Here is a 20,905-nt window from a genome sequence, read left to right on the forward strand (position 1 = left end):
CCATTCTTTTATGGACCTAAGGTACCAACAATGATCAAGTGTAATATTGACATATATGAGATGCTCCTATATGCATAAACATATTGAATTGATACTTTGAGCATGTTAAAGAATGAATGCATTCTATAATATGATGACACTGTCCAAAGTACACAGTATGAGCTACTAAAAGGTTTGACATCACTAAAACAAGGACTAAGAACCTTTGTCCTCACAACTGGTTTGCCAATTTTTCCCTTTTTTGCTTCCGTAATTTAGTTTGTCTGATTATGCTTTTCTGAACATCCCATCTATTTTCATCACACTCACGTTTCTTTCTTCTCACTCTTTCATCTCCTTCTTTTTCTCCCTCTTTCACCCCCTTCTTTATCTCTACTTCTTTATCAAAATATTTTGTATGGTTTACTTCACAATAATTTTACAGTTTCCTTATCTTTGTTCAACAACTTAAACTTTGATTGATTTTCAAATTCAATTTCATTGTTCAACAAATTTTTGCTCCATTAATGCTTATTCAGTAATTTTTGTCCCATTTTCAAAATTTTCTCTTTTTAATTCATAATTTATGACTTTTTCCCCTTCATCTTCGATTAATCAATTTAGATCCAAATTTATAAATATGACATAGAAAATGGATCTTGATCTACAAAGATGAGAAAATAGGTCCAGACCTACAAAATCAATTTGTGTGAACCTTTGTAGATTTAAAAATGGAAATTGATACAAAGAGGAAGCTGGTGAAAAATAAATTTATGTAATTGTTTTTCCTCTTTTAGCGAGTCTCGCCAATTTGTAGGATTTGGGGTTCCGATTTTTTTTCCAGGTATAACAATTATGATGCTAAAAATGTTTCTCTTTGTCATGTATAACAATCGCGGAGAACAATTGGTGGGTCACACTAACCTCACATCATACTACTTTTTAGATTTTGTCAAATAATATGCGGGTCTTAGACTTACAGATTATTTGGTTATTGGTTGAAGTTAATATAAAACTTAAAAATTATTATTATTATTATTATTATTATTATTATTATTATTTTATTTTATTTTTGTTTAGTTCGTCACAATTGATAATTTTGATAATTACAAATTGAAACTGACTTTGATAAATTGAAATTAACCTCGTTAACTTTGATTATTAGAAGGCATGTTGTTATTTGGATATAGTTTGCAAGAAATTATGACTAAATTGCTTCATATGCACCGCTTGCTTTTGCCTTCAAAAGTTGTTGGAAATTTAATGTTTGAATTTATGGTACGTACGGATGAGTCTTAATGTTGGAAATTGTGTATAATTTTTTTTTAATATGCATAATTTTACAAGATTAATATGCATAATTTTACAAGATGAGGGTGGAGCTTTGTTAGGATTGTCTCACTTTCAAAATTTTATAGAGTCAAAGAAGATGGCCCGATGCTTACTCAGTCGAAATTGAGTTGTGCAATCTTGTAAAGGAGCTTTATAGAAACCTGGTTTAGCAATGTCAATCAATGCATTTAAGTGTGAGGATTAGTTCATTGGCATATGTTGTTAGATCCAAAGTCATGGATATGATGACCTACTATAAATTAACATAAAATGGAAGCTAAACTAGAAAGATCACTATCTAATAATAGTAATGTTGAAGTAGAATAGTTATATGTCCACCACATGTTTGTTTAAATTCTGCAATGGACTCTTATCAATTTAGATCATCCTTTTGTTATTTTTAAATATGTAATAGATTCATACTCTCATCAATTGCAACTATACAAATTTGGCATAAATGTGGAGTTGTTTGTATGTTGAGATGTATTTATTAATGCTTAAAGAAATATATTTATTAACTTCATGCATTTTATAATTCAATGTGGGGTTCAGCCACGTTGCAGGTCTTGCAGAAATTGGTTTAAAGATAATGAATATGCTTTTATATTTATGTGTTTGATTTCTAACCATTTTGAGTAACTTATTTCAATATATATATATATATATATATATATATATATATATATATATATATATATATATATATATATATATATATATATATATATATATATATTGAAAAATGCACGTATAGAATTTGACATCAATGTGAAGCTGTTTGTATTGTGGAACAATTGACACCAACGTTGCGTATGGTTGTAGTTGCAAGAATTTTTCTTTAGATTTTTTCTTTTATGCAAGTTATCACGTGTACTTTAATGTATATTATATTATATTATATTATATTATATTATTGTTTTTATTTCAATAGTTCTTTATGTTTTTTTTATCAATAAACATTATATGACATTTAATTTTGTAAAAATATGCATGCCAGCAGAAAAACATATCAGAATTTCACATTTCAAGTTTAACATGAAAAACATATCAATTGTGAAGTTTGTGTTTTTCATATTATTTTGAAATTGGATTTTGAATTGGTATTATTAAGATTTTTATATATTTTAATAGCTTATAACGATTTTAATGAGAATTTTTTATTCAAATAATCCAATTTTCAAAAAAATTGTCAAAATAATTCAATTTTCAAATTATTTTCTAGAATACCCTATTTTTGAAGAGGTGTCGTCAGATGAATTGGCGTCTGCTCTTTAACTTAGAGAGGTGGCGCCAATTGGATTGGCTAGTGCACATAGTACTGCCAATCCAATGAGCGTCTGTGTGTTAAGTTATAAAGGAGTCGCCAATTGGTCTGACACCTATGTGTGTTTCGTATTTTTTTAATAAAAAACAATGTACATTTTAGATAAAAGTCAAAATCAAACCAATTGATATTAATATTAATATGTGTTTACATACATTAACCAAAAATACTAATGTCGTTGACTGGGATGACCTAACCGACCTCCGATCCCACATCCCCTAGCTACCCGAACGCGTGACCCTAACCTGCGTTGATGATTCACTCCAGGTATTTGAGTATTTGAGGGCCCAAAAACATCACCACCACCTATAGGAGATTGACTAAGATATTCAGACAAATTTGCGTAATCTTATGTATGCAATGAAATGCTTCCGCCATAGCTGAGTTCGTGACCCATGCCAGAGTAGTTGAGTTGTGTTTGAGTTATTGAAGGACGACCAGGACGATTCAACGACGACGTTGGTGTGAATAATGCGTCAAGGAAAGGTTGGAACGATTATTGTGGTGTTTGGTAGCCATATGGTTGTTGCATGTTTTGGTTTTGTGATGTTTGGGCTTCTTGGCTATCGTAGGAGGAGGGACAGTTGATGTTAAATGACCGCTGAGTGTTTTGGCTAAGGCGGTTATGGCAGGGTGATGTGTTGGGTGCATAGCGATGTTGGGTGTCTTGATGATGATCTACTTGTTGGTGGTGGTACATGGTATGCTCTTGGTATTGTGCTTGGGTGTTTGGCATGTTAGGGTCGTAGGTTTGTGTGTTTGTGGATCGGAAATTTTGATGGACAGGGGGTTGTGAGTAACCGATCTGACAATGTTGTTGGGGGTTAGATGTTGAACCTTCTTGTGTGTAAGTTACCTGACGTGGGTCGTATAGATACATATCCTCAACGAGGAACTCAAATCCAACCGATTTGTACCAAGCCATATAAATACGAGTTGTTTTTCTTTGGTTGGCATCACAATGTCAGTTAAGACATGATCTTGTCGGTGCTTCCATTTTCGACACTCAGATCTAGCGAAGCTTTGCCAAGGGTTAAAGTTTCATTGGTCGTTAACTTTTCGTAGATGCCATTCTCTGAGGTTTGTCGGGGGATCTGTGATGTGTTGAAACATACTGAACTGCAATTTAACACGATCACTATGGTGCATCTCCACAGTGGTGAATCTTATGATCGGTGTGCATGCAGTCCAAACGGCTGCGTCTTGTTCGTTGACTTCATGGTCATGATCCAAGTTTAGATATGAACGCCAAATGAACTGAAATGTAAATATATATTAGATTATAAATTTGTTAGAAAAAAATTAACAAATTATTACGAATTAATTAGGTTAATGACAATACATTTGTTGGTCGAAGGTGATCCAAGAGACTGCGATACTGGATAATATAGTGTCTAGGACATCTGTTGTAACTCATACCACGTGCCGACCATCTGCACCATAAAAGTAATTATATTATTTAGAGATAATAATCGGTAAAGTAAGTAAATATAGTTCATTGTTTAGAACTTACTTTTGTGCGTACGGGAATGTGAACGGGTTATGGTTGACGGGCGCTAGGGACAGTAGTCTGGACCAACCCCATGCTTGGAGCAAAACAACATATCCAGAAAATGTAGATGCGTTTTTGTGTGTATTTTTACACAAAGAGCTATAAGGATAAGCCAAACAAGCAAACCCCCAACTATAACTTCTTATTCTATCAACATATCTTAGTAAAGGTAAATACATAACATGCATACTAGAACCACTACCTTGAAATAAAAATAAGCCAATTAAAAGCATAATATAACACCTAATTTTTATTATTCGAGCGCCTTCGGTAGAATTTTCATGTAACTGTAACTTATTGTAATATGCCTTAAGGCGTGAAATGAGTATACCTTGACCTCTTAAGTTATCATCTAACAAGTCAGCATCCAAGAGGTCCATGCAAATTGAATTCGCATAGTTGGTTTTATCATTTACCGCTTTACCCTCGATAGGCAGTTCCAATAACATGTAGACATCTTCTAATGTCACAGTACATTCACCGGTTGGAAACTAAAATGTGTGTGTCTCGGGATGCCATCTTTCACATAATGCAAGAATAAATTTAGTATCAATCAACCAAAACATTATTTTGCTTACATTTCCAAAATTCACGTTCGATATAACGTTGAATCATCGCGTCCATTTCTGTCATTGCTCGCAATGTCATTGCGGCATGCGCACATACTCGCCAGAACGCTTACAACCATCTATCTGATGTTTACAAGATCACTATCGTCATGCATGTCTATAACGAAAGCTTCCCAGTGCTAGCAATGGAGGAATACTGGTCTCCATATGAAGGGGACATAGTTTGACACAACGATGAGATGCGAAGAAAGAAAAAAGGACGGCCAAACAGCACGCGTATTAGAACAAAAATGGATACGAATGATAAAATGATAAGATTATGTAGTATATATCGTCAACCCGGACACAATAAAAAAAGTCCCAATCTATGAGCAACCTATGCATCATAATTTAGTACCTCAAATTTTTGTAACTTTTGACTTTAATATATTAATAATTTTTTGTTACAACAAGGTTAACAACAAACATCACTGCAACTTAAGCACACTTAAAACCGAACAGATCTAAATAAACAACACAAATAACAAATATCAAAACAGATGAAAATACTTAACCACAACACTTAAAAACAACATTTCTAACTGATTACAACAATCAAACTAATGTCATCTGGTCCAAACATCACTTCCCTATCATCCTTATCATTTTTTACTCGCACCCAACCACGTACGCTATCGAGTCTCTCAATACTTCTATCTTTTTTCTCTTTTGGTATGTTTCCATCTAACAAACGAACCAACTCCCTCTTTAGTTGCCCGAAACAACAGATGTTTCACAACATCATCTCCATCAGAGACTTGTCTCTCGAATAAATCACTTTTTCATAGCGGCGACGAAGACAAAACATGTTTGCAACATGATGAAAAGAGATGTGGAAAAACGAATCACCCAAGACATCTATTTATACAAAAAAAATTACACAATACACGAAGACGCCAGATCAATTGGCGTCTCCTCTCAGTATATACACATGGGCGCCATTGGATTGGCAGCGTCATGTGTTGTAGGCAATTCAATTGGTGTTCCCTCTTAAAAATTAAGGGTATGCGCCAGTTGATCTGACACCAACGCCTTAACATTTTTTTTGGGAAACTGGGGTAGTTTGAGAAATTATTTGAAAAATGAGTTATTTTGAGATTTTTTTTGAAAACGTGGGATATTTGAGTAAAAAATTCTTTTAATGATTTAATATATAATTTTTATTTGTCAATAAATTTTTTGATTGTTATTAATATTTTTGATGATGTTGATCAACCATAGAAAACAAATTTTTATTATTTTCTCCTAGTATAAAAATTATATGAAATAAGGAAAATAAAATTATTATTCAAAATAGAATGATAAATAAAATAAATTTACTATTAATTCAAATATTTTTATAAATAATTTCAAAACAAAATATTTATATACAAAAATAATTATACTATTAATTTAAATATTTTTATATGCAAAATATTATAGACATTGATTTATGTTTTTTAAAAATAATAATTTTTTTGATTAAACAATTTTATCTATCTTTTATTTTATTTTTATTATCTTTTATGCTCGAATATTTTATAGTTAAAAAAAAGAGTTGAATTTCCATTTTAAAAATCACTTTAGTAGATAATCTTTAAATAGTCTATTAATATCCTATGAAGCTTGATTGAGACATCCCAGGGAACTTTGAAAATCCAACTATTTGATTTTTTTGTTATAAAATTTCTTTCTAAACAAAAGTCTAGAATTGTAGACTCTCTTAGAAAACGACTACGTGGCGGGAATATCGGCCAATTGTTTGTTAAAATTTGCCGCAAAAGAAGTCTCTCCGTAGTCTCACTCTTTCTTTTCCCTCCCAAATCCAATCCTAGATTCTGCAAAGTGACGGAAATGTCACTCACCCGCACCGCAATTCACCGTTTCCGTTACACCTACCGCACAATATCATCACCATCGTCAGCTTCTATCACTACTCGCTTTCAACTCCAACGCTTAATCACCTCTGATCCCATTCCCATTCTCAAACCCGTCCAATTCCACTCCTCTTACTCCTCCTCTTCATCCTCCTCTCTTAAACAAGACTTTGTCGGTGGCGGCGATGACGCTTATCCCACCGGCGACTTCAATTTTGAGCCAGTTACCGGCTTCAACAAATTCATCGTCAAGCTAAAGACGCTAATAGCCTTACCCTGGGAGCGTGTTCAACACGGCAGCATCTTGAAAATCGTTTTGCGCGGCCAGGTTTCCCCTTCTACCTCACTTCTCACTCATACTATTTCTTTCTTTGTTTTTTTTTTCATTTGATTTCGCATTTTATGTAGATATCCGATCAGCTGAAAAGTAGATTTTCCAAGGGATTATCTCTGCCTCAAATTTCTGATAATTTGTTGAAGGCAACTTATGATCCTCGTATTTCTGGCCTATATCTTCATATTGATACTTTAAATTGCGGTTGGGCTAAAGTTGAAGAAATTCGAAGGCAGATCTTAAATTTCAGAAAATCAGGTGCCTAAGGTTTAATGCTTTGTAAACTTATTTTCTGGTGTCTCGTGTAACAATTCAATAGATTAATCTTTATCTATCTATGTTAATTATTTGTGACATGTAAGTAGCTCGATTCTGTTGCCTAAGTTCGAAATTTTTTCTTTTTGTAAACCACTGATGCATGTGATTTTCTGGTAAGTTTGCATGACAGTGAGTACATATGAATGATATATGATTTTACTCTTTAAATCCTCTAATGCCTTGACTCAAAGTACTGATTATTGGTACTTATGAAAGACCTTGATAGTTGATGATGCTTGTAGGAAAATTTGTTGTCGCTTACGTCCCTTCATGTCGAGAAAAAGAATATTACATTGCTTGTGCATGTGAAGAAATATATGCCCCTCCGAGTGCTTATTTTTCTCTGTTTGGATTGACTGTTCAAGCAGGATTTGTCAGAGGTATGCTAATTCTGCTTTTCTTTGCATCTTTTTAAACAAAGTTTGATTTTTAGTAATGGTAGCATGCCTCCCTAGTCCCTACTAAATTTATAAAACTCTTGCAATGTTAGTTGTTCAGATGTAACCATAATGCTTAATGTATTAGCTTAAGATCATTTTACATTCCTTCTGGGAATTTTTTTGCATAGGGAAATTTATTATTAAACCTTTTAAAATTTTCTTTTTCTAGATGCTTATGGGGAAGTTTGTTGTTAAGTGCTTTAAAATTTAAATTTGTTGATGTTTATACTTAAGCCTAACACTTATATGTTAATTCTTCAGGTTTTTTTGACAACCTTGGAATTGAACCACAAGTTGAAAGAATTGGCAAATATAAAAGTGCAGGAGATCAACTAACCCGTAAAACAATGTCTGAAGATAATCGTGAGATGCTGACCACGTTGCTGGATAATATCTATTCAAATTGGCTGGATAAAGTCTCTTCTGCTAGAGGTGCATTTGCATTTGAATTCTTATTTGTATCTTAAATAAATAAATGAATTAACTTCTTGGCTTCTGTTAATTCTGTACAGGAAAGAAAAGAGAAGATATCGAGAACTTTATTAACGAAGGTGTGTATCAAGTTGACAAACTGAAAGAAGAGGGTTTCATATCAAGCATACTCTATGATGACGAGGTACTACTTAGGTATTATGTGAATGATTACTTAGATTCACAAACAAAGATTTTCATATGACTCACTTGTGAAGCCTGTTGAAATTATAGTGTTCTAGACTTTTTGGTATATAGGAAAATACACTAAATTTGATATTTACTTAATTAGACATGATGTATTGGATGTGATAGATAGAACAAAATACTAAGCCTCGTTTATACTTGTACTAGCTTTAGATCCTAATTAAATAGGAAAGAGATCACAAAATCATAAAATATAAGAAAATGTGAAATCAATTGTAAGAAACCACCTAACATACTAAAAAAATGTTATTTATGAGAATTTTCATAATTGAACACTCCCTCAAACTAAACCATGCTAAGCTTCATGAGACTTTTAGCGGAGGCTTTAAACTCTGAAAAAATCTTTAGGAAACAAAAATAACCGAACCCAAAATAATTTGAGTTCCTCAAAGTATGGCTAGAAAAGGAAAATTCAAATGTTGAAGACATTGGAGAGATGGACATTTCTAGAAAGAGAATTCAACAAGGTTTCTAGAATGGTCATTATCCATGAAAACCAATTGGAATGTTGCATGACTAAATATATTTTGTTGGAATCATTATTACCAGAAACTTTCTTGCAAGTGATATAACTGGAACAAAAACTTCTCCAAATTCATCGAGAATAACATTTAGAAATTTCAAGACGTAAGAAAATACCCCAAAATGAAAATTAAGTTGAGGCGGCTAGTGTGCGCCACAGGCATGAAAAATTCAGCTTTGGCATTGCTCATGAATAAGGCAGGAAAAACCACCATCTGTGCAATTTACAATGGGAGGACAGTGTGCATGTGAGTCGTTTCATCATCAGTACATCATTTTAAGACTCAATTGAAAGAATGAAATCACGAGAATGATTGTAGATGGAAAAACATCACAAAAACATCATTGCCAAAAGGATGGTATACACCATTATCACCATGAGAATAACTTATGACACTTTGCATAACATTCTATATAGTATTCTCATAGCGGGTCAATCCAGTATAAATATTACTCTTAATATTCATACCTATGTTTAAGACTTGATAACTCCTTATCCATGATCCATGAGATGTGATCAGTCTATAAACATAATAGTCTTCATGCTTTAATGTTATCCCACTTCACAATAAAGCTCGACTACGGATACTTTAAGAATAATGTCCTTATGTTTAATGTGATCTCATGATTAAGTCATACTTGATACATTAAACGGACTGGCTATTCTAGGGACTTTATTAAACAAACATAATAAAGAAAAAGCCTTTTATTATTAATAAATAATTCGATACAAGTACCAAAAGTATTGGCCTTTAGGGCTTACACCAACACTTAGATACCCTAAAATTTTATGAATTACAAAATTGATTTTGAAAGTTCTTTTTTATGTTCTCTAATAATAGAGCCACTCCTTCCTTTGTTCTATACTTGTATAGATAATTAATACTGTCTATTAAAATGTTTCAGAGGTTACACTCAAAAGGGATATAAGACTAAAAAGAATGAGAAACATAAATGTTTTGTAGGTTATGACTAGGTTGAAGGAGAGACTTCGGGTGAAAACAGACAAAAATCTTCCTATGGTTGATTTCAGGTAAATTTCCCTTTTATAGAGTTGAGCATTTATATTGTATTATGCCATTTCTTCAGCTTTGATAAAGGTTTACTTAAAAAAATGTCTAGAAATCCTTAGTTTGATGAAATTCATTTGTATTGGTTTTGTTTTCACGTTCAGAAGTCTACAATAAGTTTGATGACTGTGATAATGTTAGACCTCTCATTAAGGAATATTGTAGGAGATGGGGCAGAGAAATACCAAAATTGACTTGGGTCAGTTTGTGGCAGCTGTGCTTTAGAATCTTAATTGTAACTTTGTATTAATTAATTGTTTCAGTTATGTTGGCTGTTAGTAGGAATAAATAGGAACTGGGCAGGAAATAGTGGGTTATCTTGGAGTTAGTGGAAGAGATCCAAACATTTGGGAAGGGGAGGAGTAACATTCTAGTTGTGAATCACTTGCCAGAATTACTATAAAAAAAGTGTTTGTATTGTGCAAAGTACCACTGCTCAGTACCAGTTTCTATCAACCGGTATCCAAGCATCAATCTTGGAACATTGGTACATCATGCCAGAAATGGAGATTTTAGTGTTTGAGGGCATCAAAGAAGCCTATGGTGGGTACTTGGCACTGATAGATATTTTGCTGTGAAAGGTACACGAGAGTGGAGAAGTTGGCAGAATTTGTGGCTGCGTTGCATGGATGTGCTCGTCATTGGTGGCTTTGGTGGCACCACCATCATCCACATGCAAGTCGGGAACCATTCGTCATTGCCTTTCTGCGACATTTTTCGCTTAAAGCGGAGTATTGAGACATGAAGAAGAGCATGAAATGGAATCGAAGCCCTTGACGGTTCAAGGTTCAATTGATGTTCAGCAGAAAAACATTAACCAAGGAAATCAAAACCTATTTGTGATCGCAGAATCAAAAATAGGGAAAAGGTAGAAATGCAAAAAATAGAGGGGCAGAAAATGCCCCTGTAAAGTTCATGATTGTGGATACTAGGCATGAGATCAATAGCTCGTTTGTTTTTTGCAAATTACCACTACTTAGTACCAGTTTTTATTAGATAGTTTCCATAATCAAAGAACATAACTACATTTCCTCTCACTAATAAAAACAACTATTTATACTTGGAAATGTCTATCAGTGCAAGTAGTATTTTTCTCTCTTTCGAAGGTATTGTATTGGCATGTACATTTTATTTATTTTCTAGACTCAATAGAGCACTGTTCTAATTATCTAATATGACTAACTACGGTTTCCTGTTTCCTGACAAACTTATTTTAGATGAATTTTTTAATAGATTAAAATATGCCAAATAACTCGTTAAACATAAGTAGATAGTTTCTTTCCTCAAATACAGAAAATACTCTGGAGTTAGAAAATGGACCGTTGGAATATCAGGTGGTAAAGAACTGATAGCCGTCATCCGAGCCTCAGGGGCCATTCGCCGTGTTGAGAGTCCATTAAGTGCCCCTAGCAAAGGTATCATTGGAGAGAAATTCATTGAGAAGATCCGTAGGGTCAGAGGTACAGTTTGGATCTTATAAATTTTTTCTTTAAATTTCAAAGCACATAATAATTGAACTGTTGATTTGTTATGATACTAGTTACATTGATTAGGGAAGTTTTCATTAATGCTACATCAGAGTTATCTTTGTTTTGAGTTATATTCCTTGCTATACCAAGATTTTGACAAAGATAAAAGGAAGTTTGTACGAAAGAAACTGCAAGAACAAGCTTAGGGAAACCAGCTCTTTTTAAGCTTTTACAACTAGAACTGGGACTTCTGAAGTATGGCTTCCTTCCCAAGTGAGGTATAAATTTGACAGAAACTGTCTGCTAGTGGAACTCAGATAAAATATATAAACATTCACGACTTGAATAGATCTTCTTCCTTAGTTTCAGGACATAAGCAGTGGGAATCAATTATGTTTGTTTATGTAACTTATTCTTTAACTAGCAACGTACTTTTAATCAACTTTTCTGTTGTACCAGACACAAGGATAACACTGGTTTTCACAGTTTTCTATGACGTTGGTTGCTGAACGTGAATTTTTTCACAGTATTTATCATACATTTTTTAAGCTCATCATATCTACGCCATCGTTTGTATCTTGGTCACACTGAGCCGTCACTTTCTTCAGAGTCAAAGAAATTCAAGGCTGCTATTATCCGAATTGACAGTCCAGGAGGTGATGCTCTTGCTTCTGATTTGTAAGTTCTGGTAGATTCCTCTCTGTTCAATAAAGTCATTTTTAATAAGGCGTGCAAGAAATGGTTGGCTGGACTCATATAGCAGTGATCTTTACAGTGGCAAAAAACTTCATGTGAACCTAAACTGCATTGATTTTTTCTAATAACTTTTTTGAGATGCTACTTTTCAATTTCAGAGGAGTCAAGTTAATATAGCCTTTAGTATAGTTGAATTTGAAGTACATTTGTGACATTTGTCATTGAATTGTGGTGCTATTTGCTGACTATTTTGGAAAGTTTGCATGTTTAGCTGATAATGTTTTGATATCACGGTCTACAGAATGTGGAGAGAAATCAGGCTTTTGGCGGCTTCAAAACCAGTTATTACTTCAATGTCTGATGTAGCAGCAAGTGGAGGATACTACATGGCAATGGGAGCAGGAACTATTGTTGCAGAAAGTCTTACCTTAACTGGTTCAATTGGAGTTATTTCAGGTGAACCTAGGTCTTTTAGCAAGATAAACGAGAAGGCTATGAATGGATGACAGTTTAACTGAAGCTAATAACAGATTTATGTGGATTATTAACCAACATACACATGCTGGTATAATTGAAATTTGAAATACACGAGATCATCCACATCTTAGATCCTAAATGGTATTTTCTCAATATTTGAAACTGTCTTGAGCCAGACACTAGGCTAAAATCGGTATTTTTCACCCCTTGCTTGAGATAGTTGTGTAAGATATTCCTAGAGGCTCCTAACTTGTTGCGGTCTTTTACATATATTACCGTTTTCACTGAGTTCTATGTTAATTACTTTTGAACTTATTTTGGTCAAAGAAATATAGTAGTTTTTAAACATCATTTGAATGGTACTCATATGCAACCAATGAAAATTGCAGCTGAAAAGAAAGCAATCAATTGCGTTATGAAGTAATGAGGAAAGTCATGGTCCCATCATGAACTGTCGGGGTTCCACTTCTGTATATTCTCCTTGGGTTTTGTAATCTATTAACTTATAACTAACTTTTGTAGGAAGATTTAACCTTGGGAAACTTTATGAGAAGATTGGTTTCAACAAAGAAATTATTTCAAGGGGTAAATATGCCGAACTCCATGCAGCTGAACAGCGCTCTTTAAGGTAATAGAATTTGTTCATGTATGGCACTTTCTGTTAGACAGGAAGGCTTTGGCTCTGTTTACTTGTTCTAGTGTTGATTGATTCATGGGTTCGGGTTGATACTTTTTTTTCTTTCCGTATCACTTTATATTTGATTTCTGAGGCAGACACATGTAATCATTGCCTCTCAAGTACAGGCCAGATGAAGCAGAGCTATTTGCCAAGTCTGCACAGAATATTTATAAACAATTTCGAGATAAGGCGGCTTTTTCCAGATCAATGACCGTAGGTTATAAACTTATATAATAAAAAGATATTTTCAATGCTTTCTGTTCTTCCTCCTTCTACGTCCAATAATTATAGCTATTACCCTCTTGCTAGGTAGACAAGATGGAAGAGGTTGCACAGGGGAGGGTTTGGACCGGTAAGGATGCAGCATCTCATGGTTTGGTTGATGCTATTGGTGGGCTATCCCGTGCTATTGCTATAGCAAAATTGAAGGCTAATATACCTCAAGACAGACAGGTTGATTTGAGAACAATGTTTGTCTATTTGATCATTTCATTTCAGGATTCTTGTGATGATTGTGCTTGAGCTATGTCAGGTTACTGTTGTGGAGCTCTCAAGACCCAGTCCGTCTCTACCCGAGATTTTAAGCGGTCTAGGCAATTCTCTCGTTGGAGCTGACGAAACACTTAAGGAACTATTACATGACTTGACAATTTCTGATGGAGTTCAAGCGCGGATGGACGGAATCATGTTTCAGAAATTGGAAGGATATCCATCTCCCAATCCCATTTTGGCATTGATGAAAGATTACCTCGGTTCCATGTAGAGGGAGACGGAGGGAAGAGATTATCTTCATTGTTGTATAATATAGAAGATCCACATAGAATGAAGAGATTGTATAATAGCAGGTCTACATGAAAATCCACTAGAAAAAAATCTAATTCCTCCATCTATTGTGTTGAGAAACTTGTATTCTCAAGACAAATAAAAAATGCTCCTATACACAATTACAGAATATTTCGTTCTTATGCATCCTAATGATAATGCACTCTGATTTTTTTAAACCACAAATGCAAGCTTATGTAGATTTGCAGAATTTTCTCAAAATCCAAACATAGGCTTCGTCTCTATGTATGATGTCTGATATTATGAATAAATTGACGTGGAAATTTTAAACAATGAACTACTTGATTTTTTTTTTTCCGGCACAATTGAACAACTTTATTTTTTTCTTGACACAATTGAACTACTTGATTGGTTACAAATGAAAGTTACATGGGCGACTTAAGGTAGGCCTAAGATTGAAAATAATATTAGAGATATGGTATACAAGGGTGTGCAAAAAAGTCAGTTATTCATAATCAAATTGGTATTCAAATTCTTCATTTTTAAAAAATCAAACTAAATGTTAAAATAAAAATTTGATTATCCATTTTGTTATTCAAATATAAACCGTTGTCATTATAAAAATTTGTTTGTTATTGGGTATTCAAATTTTACTATTCGTTAAATTTTATATTTGTCTATTTTCATATTTTATCACTTTATAAATTAATTTTATATTTTAAATTTTTTTAATTTTATATAAAAATTAAAAAAAAAATTTCACGAAAAATATTATATTTGGAAAAAATATTTTGAAAAAATTATATTTGATATTTTTTTCTAATAAAATTATTAATTTCTTCTAAATAAAAAAATATTTTTTATCAAAATATTTTGTATTTTTTTCAGTAAAAAAATTTAGATTTTTTTTAAATAATTTTTTTTTGATCATTTTTTTAATTTTTAAAAAGGTTATTTTTTCAAATTTTTAGAATAAAAAAAAACTTTTATTTTCAGAAAAAAAATAATTTAAAAAAAATAATATTTTTTTATAATTTCACAATAGAAATTATTTTTTATTTTCAGAATTTTTTTATTTTTTATTTCCATTTTTTTTAAATAAATTTTTTTCAGTTATTTTTATTTTTTCAAATAATTTATTTTTTAGATTTTTTTTATTTTCAAGTTTTTTTCATTTTCAGAATATAATTTTATTATTTTTAATTTATATATATATTTTCTTTTTTCTGAATATTTGTTTTTTTTTTTTTATGTTTTTCAAAATTTTAAAAGAAAAAATATTTTAATACCTCATAAAATTTGTTTATGTTTTTAAATTTAAAAATTATTAATTTAAAGAAAATAAAATTTAAATAAAATTAAATAATTTTGATTAAAATCAAAACCAATTTAAAATCGGTTTTAAACCGTTCAGAACCGATTTAGAATTTTAAATTGGGTTTTGTGAGAAGTGGTTTGGTCCATAAACCATAACTATAAAAACAGATTGGTTCATATTAAATGATATCCATACACACCCCCTACTTGTATAATTGTATGTGTAATAAACCATGAGAAAATTTCATAAAATGGATTTGGAATTTCAAATATGCGGAACAAATTATGAGAAAGAGCAATGAAGTATTTGTGAAAATTGGATTTTCTGTTGAGGAAATCGTACATTAATGCATTTAGAGAGTTATTAACGGTTCGATTAAGATGTGACAGTTGAATAAAATACAAATTGTATTTTTATTTTATAATTTAAGTTACTACGTTTATATTTAAACCGTTCAATTTTGATTGAACATTTATTAATACTTTGAATGTGTGACTGAGTCCTACTGGAAAACACGATATGCTTTTGTGGGACATAGATCCTCTCCGGCCTCTCTCTCATGTTTTCCATGTTGCTCCAATTTTAGCCATATATGCCGTAATTAATATTAATTAATTTTAATATTTGACCATAATAAGTGACTCAGATGGAGCAAAACCATTCAGCCACTGCAGAAGATCCAAATCCGCTTTTGTGATAGAGATGAAGACAAAATTAATAGAAATAAATTATAAGTGAGTCTTTCACGTGAACTTTTGTTCGGTACGAAAATAGAAGTATAGCCATAATATTAGTGATGATTTAATAGGGTGTAATGGAGACCTAAATCAAGGTTTTAATGGCTATAAGTGTTGGCTCTCAACTTACATAAACTAATTTTATCTAATTTGAGTAAGGTCTACTTATTTCGAAACAATTGTCATCCAAGTCATTATTTTTGTTGGAAATCCACCATAATTTATAAAAAAATTCAATCAATCTTGATGAATAAGATTGTTATCACCCACACAATAATAATGAAAAAAGAGAAGAATAATGGAGAAAGAAAGTAAAGAACGATAAAGGAGAAGAAGAATATTTTGCAGAGTTTCTCTCTGTCCACAACATGTGAAAAACTTCTTTATTCACTTTGCAACTGCAAAATTCTGTGAATACAGTGTTATGAATACTCTATTCACTTCATTACAAGAATAAGGGTTACTCCCTCTATTTATATATTTAGGTTAGCTTGCACCCCAAGGCAAAGTCCAAAACTATAAAAGCCCAAAATAGTTAGCACTACTAAAAATAGGCCTAAGTCGAAATCCTGTGTGAAGCAACATGCTTTGACACTTCGACACTCTAATATAACTCAAGACACTAGGTGATTCGACATTTCCTTGCTTTTGTCGAGCAACCTACTTCGACATAAGAAATTACAATTCAACACACCACCTAATTCATTGTGTCTAAGCTATCTACATTCATCATAGCTCTTAGTCTTCTGAACACTTCGACCTGCACTCTCTTCGTCATGACGTCTGCAATCTGATCCTCAGTTCTGCAGTGTTCCACATTCATCTTCCCATCGAAGATAATGGAACCTCATTTCGATGTGCTTGCTTCGACCATGTGCTATCAGATTCTTCGTCAGATTGATAGCTGACATGCTGTCGATCTTCATGGTAATTTCCCTATGACTCTTCGCTGTTATCTCTTCGACCAAATTCACCATCCACGTTGATTGACATGTACAAAGAGAAACAACTATGAGTTCTGCTTTGCACAACGATAATGCCACTACTAGTTCCTTTCTCGAACTCCAAGCAACTGGTGCACCACCTAGCATAAACACATAGCTAACTGTGGATTTTCGATCCTTAGCATCACTACACCAAAATGTCATAGTTGAGAGTTTCTTTCAGATATCTTAGTATCCTCTTCGCCGATGTTAGATGTGATACCTTTGGCTTCTGCATGAATCTACTCACCATACATTGTATGCTAAGTCAGGCCTTGTGTGACAAAGGTATCGAAGTGACCCAATAAGTATTCTACATTGGGTTGGGTCGATATCATCTTCATCTGAATCTTTTGACAGTTGTAATATGGGCTCAACTGGAGTCAAAGTTGGGTTGCAATCTTGCATCTCAAATCTCTTGAGTATTTCACCTGCATACCTTCTTTGATGCATCATCAAACCTCTACCACTCTTGTAGAATTCGATGCCAAGGAAATATGAAATATCACCCAAATCTGACATTTTGAATTCCTTGTTGAGATCACCTTTGAAGTCTTCGATCTCCTTCTTGCAGCTGATTATTATCAACAAGCCATCGACATAGAGATATCGTATAAGCAATTCACTCTTGCTTCTTCTTACATATACTCCATGTTCAGATTTTCACTTCACAAATTCCTTGTCCCTTAAAAAGCCATATATCTTCTTGTTTAAAGCTCTTAGAGCTTGTTTAAGTCCGTAAAGGGCTTTATGCAGCCTGTACACTTTTCTTTCTTCGCCTTGTTTCACAAATCCAGTTGGTTGTGCAACATAAACTTCTTCTTCTAAGGGGCCACTCAGGAATTCACATTTCACATCCATCTGGCACATTTGCCAGTTGTTTATGTTTGCTAGACCAACAACCAACCTGATTGTTTCGATCCTAGCAACAAGTGCAAAAACTTCATCGAAGTCGATTCCTTCTTTTTGAAGAAATCCTTTCGCCACAAGTCTCGCCTTGTGTCGAGTCACTTCTCCTTTGGGATTCAAATTCACCTTGTATACCCACTTCACATCAATTTCCTTCTTGTCTTGGGGCAATTCGACAAGTGACCAAGTGTTGTTGACTTTGATTGACTTGAACTCTATGTTCATTGCTTTCATCCACTTCGAATCTTTCAATGCCTCAACTGCATTGATTGGTTCAACATATGCGTAGAAAGCATAGTGTACCAGCGCACCTTATTTATCGACCACATCATCTGATGTAATAACATATTCTTACAACCTTGCAGGCATGTGTCTTGTTCTTTGAGGTCTGCTTGGGTCTGCTTCACCTCTGACTTCTTGTCGAACTTCTCTTTCGACTTCACTAGCTGGTTCATCACATAAGATCCTCACTGAATCCTTCTTAATATTCTTAGTCCAATCCCATTCCTTAAGCTCATCTATGATCACGTCCCTGCTGATCACCACTTGCTTATTCACCAGGTCAAAAAACTTGTATCCTCCATTCGAATGATATCCTATTAGGGTCATGTGACCCGACTTGTCATCAAGTTTTCTTCTCAATTGATCTGGCACATGTTTATGTGCTATAGATCCAAACACCTTCAGATGGATCAAGCTAGGCTTGACACCAGACCAACATTCTTCTGGCGTGATTCCTTCTAGCTTCTTCCTAGGACATCTGTTCAGGATATATGTTGCAGTCGACATAACTTCTCCCCATAATTCTTTGGATAGATGCTTGCCTTTCAACATACTTCTAACCGTATTCATAATGGTTATATTCTTTCTTTCAACGACTCCATTCTTCCATGGAGTGTAGGGTGGCACCACCTCATGCACAATACCTTCTTTCACACATAATGCATCGAAGTCTTTCGACACATATTCTCCACCACCATCAATCCTCAGAATCTTGATCTTTCGACCGCTCTGTCTTTCGACCATAGATTTAAACTTGGCAAATACCTCGATCACTTCACTTTTCTTCTTGATCAGGTAAGACCATAGTTTTCGACTGAAATCATCTATGAATGTAACAAAGTATTTGTTACCTCCAATTGAATCAACTTGGAAATGACCACATACATCAGAGTATATGACTTCAAGAATTGCCTTCAACCTGCTTCCTGCATCCTTACTAAAGCTATTATTGTGCTGCTTCGCCTGCACACATTCTTCACACACTTCATTTGGAATGTCGATTTCTGGTAATCCTGAAACCATATTTCTTCTCTTCAAACCTCTAATGTCTTTAAAATTGAGATGGCCAAGTCTATAATTCCATATCCATTCATATTTGTTGGTTGTTGTTGCAAGGCACTTATGCTCCATCACATTAAGCTCAATCTTGAAGGTTCTATTCTGAGACATTAGAGCCTTCAAGATCAACCTTCTATTTGAGTAGAGAAATATCATCATATTGTCTTTAATTGACACCTTGTAGTTCTTTTCAACTAACTTACATATGCTGAGCAAATTGCTCTTCATGCCTGGTATGCACTACACATTTGAAATTACTGACCTCTTGTCATCTTTTCCTCATAATCAGAACATCACCAACACCTTCAGCTGCTAGAGTGTTGTCATTTGCAAATTTCACCATGTTTTTCATTGAGGGATTTATGTTGACAAACCAATCTTTCCTTCCAGACATGTGTGATGAGCATCCTGAGTCCAAGTACCACTGGTCCTTGAATCTCTCTTCATCTCTTATTGTAACCATCAGCAACGTCTCTTCTTCTCATGTTTCTCCAGCTTTGTGTAAGTTTCTTGATTCTTTTTCTTTTCTGGATAATCACTAGAATAGTGACCATACTTCTGACAATTGTAACACTAAATGTGACTCTTGTCTAGCTTTTGACCACCACCTCTTCCACTACTTGCAACACCACCTCTTTGGTTGTCTTGGTTCCAAGGTTTTCTCTGATTCGACCAACTTCCTTCTTGCTGATTTTGACCGGTCGAATTGTTGTAGCCTCCTCTGCCTTTGTTTCCATTCCAACTTCTTTTCCATTCCTTTTTTTTATTGCGCCTGCAACACCATATCACTCTTCTATTTTCCTGCATCTCTTTCAACCATTCTTTGTTCATGAGATTCAAGCGTCCCTTGAAGCTCTTCCTTTTTCATTTTTGACAAATCCTTCGTCTCTTCTATGGCTACTACCACATGGTCAAACTTTGGAGCCAACAACCTCAAGATCTTTCCAGCAAAAAATATTGATGTCAAGACTTTTCCACATACCTTGATTTGATTCACCAGTTTCGTAACCTTTGTAAAGAAATCAGTTATGCTTTCATTGTCTTCCATCTGAAGCAATTCATACGTTCTTTTGTGAGTTTGTAACCTCCCCTCTTTCACCTTCTTTGTGCCTCCAAAAGACTTCTTCAGAATTTTCCATGCTTCTTTCACTGACTCTACATCACTAATCTTTTCAAAGTTATCTACATCAACACATTGATGGATTATAAAGAGAGCTTTATAATCTTTATTCTTCAATTCTTTATGTGTAGTCTTTTCTTGATCTGTCGCATTTTTTACAAGCATTGTTACTCATTCCTTCACAAGATCCCAAAGATCTTGATAACAGAACACAACCTTTATCTGCTTGCACCATTTCTCATAATTGTTGTTCTTGAGAATAAGAAGCTTTGCTGGAAAATGTCTGTTTGGATGATTCATTATCATGGTGATTTTCTTCCCACAAATCGTTTAAATTGTAGCTCTTGATACCAGATGTTGGAAATCCACCACAGCCTATG

General features: G+C 33.7%; 1 protein-coding gene across 2 annotated transcripts; it reads left to right on the forward strand.

The window, feature by feature from the left end:
• The first annotated feature begins 6,421 nt into the window (after positions 1–6,421).
• LOC127073687 (serine protease SPPA, chloroplastic) lies at positions 6,422–14,335 on the forward strand. Of its 2 annotated transcripts, none has more exons than XR_007785836.1 (13): positions 6,422–6,979; positions 7,060–7,243; positions 7,546–7,683; positions 8,005–8,175; positions 8,256–8,359; positions 9,909–9,976; positions 11,307–11,473; positions 12,091–12,160; positions 12,480–12,634; positions 13,178–13,283; positions 13,460–13,551; positions 13,644–13,787; positions 13,867–14,101. XR_007785836.1 is itself a non-coding variant. In XM_051014868.1 (13 exons), the coding sequence occupies exons 1-13, from the start codon at positions 6,629–6,631 to the stop codon at positions 14,095–14,097; spliced, it is 1,977 nt and encodes a 658-aa protein (XP_050870825.1). In that variant the 5' UTR covers positions 6,422–6,628; the 3' UTR covers positions 14,098–14,335. The 2 variants fall into 2 exon arrangements, 1 of the variants encoding a protein (XP_050870825.1); XM_051014868.1 differs by having other exon boundaries at positions 13,460–13,547; positions 13,867–14,335.
• The last annotated feature ends 6,570 nt before the right edge of the window (positions 14,336–20,905 follow it).

The sequence above is a fragment of the Lathyrus oleraceus genome, chromosome 4 (genome assembly GCF_024323335.1).
Source record: "Lathyrus oleraceus cultivar Zhongwan6 chromosome 4, CAAS_Psat_ZW6_1.0, whole genome shotgun sequence".
NCBI classification, from domain to species: domain Eukaryota; kingdom Viridiplantae; phylum Streptophyta; class Magnoliopsida; order Fabales; family Fabaceae; genus Lathyrus; species Lathyrus oleraceus.